Raw genomic sequence first — 9,903 nt, 5'->3', positions numbered from 1 at the left:
AATTGGAATTTAGACCTCGAATTGAGGTCGGATTTCGAAACAAGTCGCATATCCGGGCTAGGGGATGAATGGGTAATCGGATTTTGGTCCGAATTTTGGGTTTTGACCAAGCGGGCCCGGAGTTGACTTTTGTTGACCTTTGCAATAATGACCTAAATTGAATCCCTTTCATTCATGAGTAGTTTCTAAAGCTTAGTTTGAATCGTTTGGTCAATAATTTATTAGATTTGGTTGGTTTGGAGGCTTGTTCGAAAGGAAAGGTCGTGGTTGAACTTTGAATTGATTGCGGAGTGAGGTAAGTGTCGGGTTTAACCTTGATTTGAGGGAATTAGGAACCCCTGAGCTACGTGTTATGTGAAATTCATGTGTAGTGGCATATATGCGAGGTGACGAGTGTATATACGCTGCCAAAGTACTTGTTTCCTTGCTTTTCCGTATCTCATTAATTATTTCCTTCCATGTCTTATCTGTTACATGCGTTAAATGTTTTCCATGTCTTTACTTGCTACTTGCCATTAATTATTCTAGTGTTAAAATGTTAGATTCTCCCATGCTTCCTTGATTGACTGATACTTGCCTTAATTGACTTACTCGCACTCTTTAGTTGTCATTTACTGGACTTGTCTTACCGTTTAATATTAATTATGGTGAATCCTCAATTTGGTACGAGATTTCCTTTCTGGTTCAGCTCCATATTCGTTAAATCGTAAAGGTTCTTGTGATTCGAGTTATTAAGTTGATTGTACTCATTGATTTATTTACATTGGCATGGTGGGATCGGGTTGCGCGCCACAACAGGTAAAATAAGGGTGGATTGATATGGCAAAATAAGAGTGAATTTATATTGATACGGTGGGATCGGGTTGTGCGCCGCTATATGTGAAATAAGGGTGGAATGATACGGTAAAATAAGGGTGAATTATGACATTGATTCTGATTATATGGTGGGATTGGGTTGCGTGCCGCAACATATATTTATTTACCATTGTTGATATTGTTACGATGGAATAAGGGAGGATTGTGTTGTAAGGTGGGATCGGATTGCGCGCCGCAACAGTCTATGTGCTTCTGTTTCCTTATTGTGTTGTGTTGGCTTCGGTATTTTCATACGAGACTCTAAGGATAGGTATTTCTGGGATTTACTGGTTTTCTTTCGGAGGTTGAGTTATTTTCATGTATTAACTGCTTTAATTCGTTCCTGCATTTTCTTTTCTGCCATTATTTTATACTGCGTACAGGTTATAGTGTAAGTTACCCGCCTTAGCCTCGTCACTACTTCGTCGAGGTTAGGCTCGGCACTTACAGAGTACATGGGGTCGATTGTACTCATACTACACTCTGCACTTCTTGTGCAGATTTTGGAGTCGATCCTAGTGGCAGTTCATAGATTACTCGGGTCGGCGATTGAGTGGAGACTTGAGGTACAGTTGCTCGGCATGTGCAGCCCCTAAATCCCCCTTCTGTTATTTTCATGATGTGTACTTTCTTTCAGACAGCTTTATAGTTTTATTTAGACCTTTACATGTACTATTCTAGAAGCTCGTGCACTTGTGACATCAGGTCCAAGATGGTACTAGATATTTCAATTGATATGATTTTTCACACTTTACCTTAGATTTATTGCAGTTATTTCAGCTTCCTTATTATCATTTAATTTGAATTGTTATAAACGGATAAATTTTTCTAACGTTAGCGTGCCTATCAAGTGAAATGTTAGGCGCCGTCACGGTCCTGAGGGTGGGAATTCCGGGTCGTGACATATTGTATATCGATATATATCATCGAATTGCATATGATGTTGTGGTTGTATGATTGCTTCTGCACATGTCTATAGATTTGTGAAGCACTTGATATTGAACACATCTTGGCAATATTTTAACAATATATGTTGGTAAGTACATGTATATTCATCGAAACATCAACCACAAGCATTTAGCGATTAGTTTTGACACATTAGAAATGAAAGTAAGTTGACAACAAATCAAAAATCTATAGAGCATAACAATAATCCACACACAATCAACAACCAAACAATACCTAAATGCAGGTACGCAATAGCAGCATTGAAAACCAAAGTGCCTTGTGAGTAGCGAAGAACCAAATGAAGGTACAAAATAGAAACTAGTATCTAAGTTCTAATCTGTTCCCACACAAGTCTATGAAGCAAAATTGTTTATTCTGATAATAGCTATAGGTTGTCTTTTATATAGATTGACAGCCTAACCACCTAGCACAAGTTTGATGCCCGCTCAAGACATCTGGGGTCACTTATCCTGGCTTCTTTCTCGAGCCGGGAAATTCCTCTCCCCCTCTCCAGTCACCTGTTTCCCGCCCAAAAAATGGAAGGTGAGAAAAGAGAAGATTAACCAGAGGGTTAATAATCGTTCACCATCTGTCTAAGCTTTGGTGTGCAGAGTTACCAAATACACGTCCTGGAGGCAAGTAGCAGCACCCGATGGAATAGTCGAGGTACACTCAAGCTGGCCCCAAGACCACCGTTATAAAGAAAACATTGAATTAACGAATGGAGAAGAAAAAGAAAAGACAAACAAAATCCTTCCTTCCCTTCTCCCACCACCAAGACAGTCTTTTCTGAAGTATGAATCCAATAAGAAGAAGACACACAAGAAGCCTAGATAACAAGAGTACATGCTTCAGTAAGCATACTTTCTGCCAACTTGGAACACCCAGAGTTGAAGAATCAATGCTTCTCAGTTCTGCCTAAAGTGATTCCTGTAGTAAATCAGCAATCAAATATCCGCAGATTTGTTGCTCAGGTCCACTCGTTCATCAATTTTTTTACAGATGTATATAAAATGAGCATCCGGATCTTCCATCACATAATCTGCCGGAAGTAGGCCCTTCTCGGTTAGGGGAATAGGTTCCAAGTATGACTTTACATTAGAATGGGAATCACCAGGCTTTTGAATTCCTGGTCTAGCTGCAAAATGGAAATAAGTAACAAGATTGGACCGAGATCATTAATTAAGACACTATTCACTTCCTTAAGGTTAAAAATCAAGAATTTTGGTAATAAAGTATTAAACCATATTAATTCATTCGACAGAAGAGCTTCAGATTTCACTAGGAGAACAGATAACTCAATTATGGTTTTTAAATTTCAAAAGAAGAATTTTTCACAAATAATTTGATATTAAAACTGAACCTTCTTTTGCACACAGAACGCAAAATCATTTTTTTCTCTTGTGATCGTACACAATACACAACTTCACATGCAGTTCTCTTCAACTTTAATCTTCTCTACTTTATTGGCAAGTCCAAAAAGTAACAGTTGTGTCTATCCTTGATCAGAATCCCTACATGTCTGTAAATGCTTCTTCCAGTGCCCAAAGCTTGTGTGAATGAGGCAGCTGAGGCTTTATTATTATGAGGCAGCTGAGGCTTTATTATTATGAGGCAGCAGAGCTAGCACAGTATTGTATGGCAAAAGCTTTTTGTTTCTTTAGTAAAGGTTATGGCAAAACAATCTTGAGAAAGATCAATAATCATTCCCTTTTTGCATGGAAGGATTGGGAGTATACAGTAGGAAGAATCCAGAATATTCATTCTCGATAAAAGGTTATTTATATGATGTGTTGTGTCTTATATATTGGGGTGCACATGGTTCCCTTAAGAGGCTGCAACTAATAGACTTTTATTACTTATCTCAACAGCATAATTCTCAGTAATCCAGAGTGATGCACGAAATGTTCAGATGCATAAATAGAAAGCCTCTTTGAACTGTTGGCATCGCAGTAGCCCCAACGTGACTGCAGCAGAAGTCCTGAAACCATGCTTTTTAGTCCTTTGAGTTTGTCTCTAGGGTATAAATTTGATGGGTCTGACTCATTCTAGGGTATATGGAGGCATAAATTCAAGGAGAAATTATCGGAGAGACTAACTAGAAGAGATCAAACCATTCCCGAAAGATTTCTATCTAGTCAATGTAAAACCCAACCCTAACTTATGGTATATTTGGTGACTTCCAAGGGAATTCATTAGATTCATGTATATTACTCACGAATGGGCCTAAGTACTATGTGGACTGATATGTCAGGGTTAAAAACATGACCAAGATTAATAGTTCCTAATAGTTTCTGAAAACATCATATAGAAATAAGTGGTGAATCAAGGTTAAGCAAAGCTAAGGACCTAAGGCAAGTGACTAATTTAACTACAGCTTAGTTTTCCATAAACAGCATGATTTGAGATGAATGATGAGATTTCAAAGTATTACGATCGCCTTAAAAAAGACTTAGATGAATTGCATTGACTGGACAAGTTTGTAGTGTGTTTATATACATATATATGTGTGTGTGAATATATATATACATATATATGTGTCTCTATGTGTGTGTGTGTGTATATATATATATTTATATATACAGAGAGAGAGAGAGAGAGAGAGAGAGAGAGACATAATATATATGCTTGAAATTTTTGAGTATCCATGATAAATTCGAATTGCATTTTAAGCTATAATGAATATATATATATATATCTTCCTTTGATTTGAAAATGTTTCTAATTGTTCATTGCAAAGTTTAAAAGCACGCCTTGACTCGTGATGCATACATGTATGCATGAAACAAGTGATACTTTGTTTAAACAAGTATGATAAGAACGATACGAGAAAGGGTTTGGGAGGACGCCAAGGAGATATAGAGATGGCGCCAGCCATGCATGGAAAACCAGTACCTTATTCACACAGCTTTTTGGAGGGGAATTGTGGCGTATACGATACCAGTACGAGAGTTTCTACCCTCAATAAAGGGGTGAGGTAGCCTATAGATCGAAGTATAGCCCCTTAGTCACAAGAGAAACTATAAAACTGGTTTGAGAGAGAGAGAGAGAGAGAAAAAAAAAAAAGAATAGTTTCAGCTAACAGTTTTGGGACATGAGCTCAACTTATCATTTTGACTGAAATGTGTTTTCAGAAAGATATAATTATAGTACTACGTGTCCTTATACTTAAATTTGACGGATTGCATGTTTTGTAACTAGTAGCTTGTCAAGAAAAATTATGGATATGGTTATCACTTGTTGAGTCAGTGGATTCATTCCTTACTTCTCATATTTCAGATTCAGTAGCAGCTGACTAGTAACTGTAGTAAGCCCCAAATATTTACTTTGTGGAAGCTGTGAGTCCATTCCTTCCCTTCAGTTCTTTAGAACAGTTTATGTCGTTTCAGATATTCTAGAGGTGCTATATGCACTCCTTGACAAGATCGAGGATTGTAGTTATGTTTTGAGACGTGTAATAGCTTGACGATGGTTTGTTATGTTTTAATTAAAGACTAACAATTGCATGTGCATTATAGTTTATATGATGTGAATGAGTTAGGCTGGTTGATGGATGTCCTGAGTTTAGCTAAAGATGAGTTTGTTCCCTTGGAGGGAACTAAACCCACTAAGTGCCTTTCACGGCCCCCAGTTTTGGGTTGTGACATTTATCTACCCAATACAAGCCAGATTTGTGTCTTAAAGGTCCTTTCTGAACTATTACAACCACTTAAATCAATCCTTTGCAGCTCAACACACTTTACAGATTCTACATGTTAATGTTCTTTAATTCCATCTACAAGAGGGGATTTATAAGGAAAAGAATTACTCCCTTTTTCTTTCTTGAATGATATGAGCTGAGAAGATTTATAGCTATGAAGAATGAGGGTGACCAGAAGAACCAAATGGTGATTCACCCACGCCCAAGGCAATATGCAAATATCGAACACCAGCGTTTGGATGTGAACTACTGGCCTACATGCAATTTTAACTCCCTTAAAATTGTGCATGTTTTTTGTAGTCTGTATAGTTCCAGCCTTGTTAACAGAGTAACTGAACATAATAGGGAATTTTAGACTTCAAGCATTCCTCCCCTATCCATAAGTCTGTTCAGAACTTGATTCTCTGTCCACTTCCAACTTCTAGTTTAGTATATTGTTAAAAATTCTTCCCACAAATTACTGATACTCTTCCATATGCCCCCTCTTGCATTCAAATGCAAAGAGGGAGGTCTCCACCCTCCATTATTACCATAAATAGCATTGATCAACTTCTTCCAAAACTGCATCACCTTTTAACATATACCTCCACAGGTAGACTCTTATTATGTTCAGTTACTCTGTCAACAACGCTGGAACTATTATTGATTTTTTTCTCAGACTCAGGATGGCAGATTGTACTCGGAGAAATCAGAATGACTGGGAGGTAGAAGACTACTGTCACTTCAGCAGTTAGAATCAGTCTCAATTGACCATAGCAAGGTGGATTCACTGATCTGGACAGTTGGTGATAATAAAAACTTTTCAGTTAGCAGCTATTACAGTATGTTGATCAGGATGTCAAACCTAGAGCTGTCAAATGGCCATGGAGGGATGATTTGGAAGACAACAGCTCCAAAAAAGGTAGCATTCGTCGGTTGGATAGCAGCTTGGGAGGCATGTTTGACACAAGATAACTTGCAGAGAAGGGGCTTCAAGCTATGTAACAGATGTTATCTATGTGAAGGAGATAAGGAAACATTGATTCATCTTTTTCTCCATTGCATGATTTCTCGACAATGCTGGGAAGTATCCTTTGAATAGAATTTACCTTATCAAAGAAGAAACGGGAAAACAAAAAGTAATCTTAAAACCATGTCATAGCGTTCATATAGTAGTTTGTAGTCCAGCTCACACCTTTTAGAGGTATGACGTGATCTTCTGATTTTTGTTTCTGTAGTCAAGGTGTAGCTGTTCACATTTTTTAGGGGTAGGACATGATTTTTTATTTTTTATTTTTATAGATAAGGGATATCTTAAGGGCAGACCTAGAACTTTTCTTAGGGAGTAGAGCTGCTATTACATGCCTTAATAACAATTTTGTGATGTTTATAACACATTATTTAAGTATGCTACACTAAATAGTAAGTAGTTAGAAGAAAATTGTACGCGTTATTTGAAAGTTATAAAAAAAAAAATGGTTTTTTTATAAGGTCAGATTTTAATGATAAAGTACCAAGGTGGTACAGAGCAGTACAGCACTCTATAACATAACATATAATACACTAAAAAATTGTATTTTAAAAGCTATTCAAAAGTTAAAATAAAAGGCGAATTTGTTCTTTTCAAGTAATTTAACCAAAAAGCATTCTTTACTCCCTTATTTCTTTTCTCAAATGTAGATTCCATTATTTTTAAATCTCACATATATTTACAATAACTTTTAATTTGTAGTATTAGACTTTCCAAAACCCAACCCATCCCCACCCCCACCCCTCCACCTCAAACAAAAAGAAAAAAATTAAACTATTTAGCTTAAATTTAAGCTAAACTATTTGGATCTTCCCAAATCCCACCCCCACCTTATACATGTCTATATGTTCAAGTTTAAAATTTTAAAACTAGCATGCATGTATAAATTCACAAATAAACCTTTCTATTGACTTTAACATAGCCTAAAGATGAATTTCAAAAATCTCTTGCAAAGGATGCCACAAGTAAACCAAAAAGTTTTATTTACCCAAGGATATTTCAATGATCAAATAGTAGTCTAATAATCTAGGATAATAGACCGAGCATATTTTGGATGATTTGCAATGAAACTTACGTATGATGTATAACTCAATTTTCCAGTTAAACACTGGTCGACTCAGATGAGGCATCCTTGCTGTAGGATCACCATATGTTATCTGCAAAAAACAAGTAAAGAACAATTATTTGGTGTTTCAAAATATACCATAAAAGTTACAACTAGGAATCCATTTAGGCCTCTAGTTACCAACATATAAACACCTCCATGTCTGAGAAGCCTACACATGAAAAGACAACAAAAGTAAGTTCTCATTCATCAAAAGAACGATAATCCTTAGGTATTTTGGAGGCAGCAGAGGAGGAAAGGAAGTGAACACAATGAATAACTACAAAGAAATACAATAAAACACCATAAACTTTCCGACCTGCTCACTTCTCCAAGCATTTGTCCAGCACATATTGGAGCGTTGGCACCACACTGAAAAAGTGTAGAATCAGTTACCACATCTAACAAATTTGAAGAGATCCGAGAAAGAGTAAGATGCAACTAACCATTAATGAGTCAAGGGTTCCTGTTACATTAACGACCAAATTATCCCAGAAAAGATCAGAAAATAGAGAAGAAAAGATAGTCAGCGACTAGTAAATAATTAACAAATGGCACATGAAAAAGGGAGATATAATTACCCTTATCAATGACAGCGTCAAATGATTCATCAGGAAAGAAGCTCATATCTCTGACATCCATTTGCATGTCTGTTCAGTTTCAAAAGGAAAACTTTATACACCAGAATTCTAAATTGGTTTCTAAATCAGAATTGAAAAGTTCTTCAGCTACAATACATTTCAACTGCGGAACGTGCTCATACTTCCTTCTCATCATGTCAATAGCCACTGTTGATATATCGACATTCACTATTTCTTCATAACCATCCTTAACCATGTCCTCCGACATCACTGAACGAAAAAAGATCTTTTGATCTCAGTAAATGCATTAACTTCTTAATATTGAACAGCATATGCACAATACCAAAACGCATGATTGTCATTGTTCAAACACGACTATTATAACATTTTACACTTTATAAAACACTTAGGCATCCAATAGAGAGCTTAGGCTCAAAGCAAAATGAAATCTAGCAAACCAATAAAATAAAAAAATGAAATCTTTAAGCTCGAATAAGCTAGAAACAGGCATGATCCTCCATTTTCACTAAGGCTCCTTTCGATCCAAAATTAAAAACTAAAATTAACAACCCTCTTCAAGAATTTGTTGAAGCATCAGAAGACCAGACACAAAACAAAATTAACCAGGTAAAACCCTCAACAGAAGATTGAAAATTCTTATTCTTAATTAAGCACGAGAATCTCAAAAGCAGGGGCCTAGTGATATACATTTCTTCAAGAATTCCTACAAGCATCACATACCAGGTAGAGATCAAAGCAAACAAAGGGATGAAGTGAAAGAAAATGCAAATCCTAAGCTCGCAGTTAACAAGGAAATATCGACATGGGGGTCAAATTGAGATAAATTTCTTCAAAAATCACATAACAAGGTAAGAAACAAAGCGATAAATAAAAAATTACAAAAATAATAATAAAGCAAATGCAAAGCATAAGCTCAAAATAGAGAATCCCAAAAAGAGAGCCAGTTGAGATAAATTTCTTCAATAATCACATATCTGGCTAAGAAACAAAGCAACTTAATCAAAAAATTCAAGGCAATTCTAATCTCACATCAAGAAAGAAAAATCTTTACATCAGGGTCAAATTGAAATAATGATCAAAACAAAAAACCTGCAAAGCTTGAGCTGAAACCAGAGAATCCCAAAAAAAGGGGGACGAAATAAAGATAAATTTTCTTCAAGAATCACATACCCGAGTACAAAACAAAGCAATTCAAATAATAAAACATTAAAAAAGGAATCGAAAAAAATCCACAAAAAAGAAAGTTTAAGCTCAAACATAAGTATTACCAGCATTGCCACAGCCAACCATGAGGATCCTAGAGGATGTAGGAACATAATTTCGAACAAAAGGGCGGAGAGCAGAGTAACGCTGGTACCAATCAAAGGAACCACACCCTGCTTCTTGTAAATACCGTGCATCCCAATAAAGGGCGTCCCCGTAATTGTATGTATTGCAAGCTGACACGTCCCTTAACATTGTTTGGCTGGTTTTCCGGGGAACAAAAAAGATGGTTAACGGCGGCGACCGCCCAGGACGGTGGTTGTTGGCCCTTTGTAGGTTGGGGTAAGGAGGAGTAGCAGAGTGTCACAATGTGTGGAGCTGAGAGTGACCGAGTCTGAGGGACAACAAGTGAAGTTTACGCGTGGTGGTAGTTGACTTCGCCAACCTTCTACTAAACTGAATTTGTTGTTTTTTTTTTTTT

At 36.6% G+C, this 9,903-nt stretch overlaps 1 protein-coding gene across 1 annotated transcript; it reads right to left on the bottom strand.

The window, feature by feature from the left end:
• Positions 1–2,025: 2,025 nt before the first annotated feature.
• LOC107814617 (uncharacterized) lies at positions 2,026–9,903 on the bottom strand. The gene is made up of 8 exons (XM_016640055.2): positions 9,488–9,903; positions 8,355–8,468; positions 8,199–8,267; positions 8,064–8,083; positions 7,937–7,989; positions 7,759–7,789; positions 7,588–7,669; positions 2,026–2,941 (listed from the first exon to the last, which is right to left on the bottom strand). The coding sequence occupies exons 1-8, from the start codon at positions 9,675–9,677 to the stop codon at positions 2,751–2,753; spliced, it is 750 nt and encodes a 249-aa protein (XP_016495541.1). The 5' UTR covers positions 9,678–9,903; the 3' UTR covers positions 2,026–2,750.

The sequence above is a fragment of the Nicotiana tabacum genome, chromosome 19, assembly GCF_000715075.1.
Source record: "Nicotiana tabacum cultivar K326 chromosome 19, ASM71507v2, whole genome shotgun sequence".
In the NCBI taxonomy this organism is placed as follows: domain Eukaryota; kingdom Viridiplantae; phylum Streptophyta; class Magnoliopsida; order Solanales; family Solanaceae; genus Nicotiana; species Nicotiana tabacum.
Note: the sequence above shows the minus strand (reverse complement) of the source record. Positions and strands in the feature narration are given on the sequence as shown.

Excerpts from the sequence above, each read along its gene's own strand:
- LOC107814617 (XM_016640055.2), bottom strand. The coding sequence starts at position 9,677 with ATGTTAAGGGACGTGTCAGCTTGCAATACATACAATTACGGGGACGCC. Across the intron at positions 8,469-9,487 it reads GGTTGGCTGTGGCAATGCTG|TGATGTCGGAGGACATGGTT; the intron begins GTAATACTTATG and ends TTTTTCGTTCAG. Across the intron at positions 8,268-8,354 it reads GCACGTTCCGCAGTTGAAAT|ACATGCAAATGGATGTCAGA; the intron begins GTATTGTAGCTG and ends GAAACTGAACAG.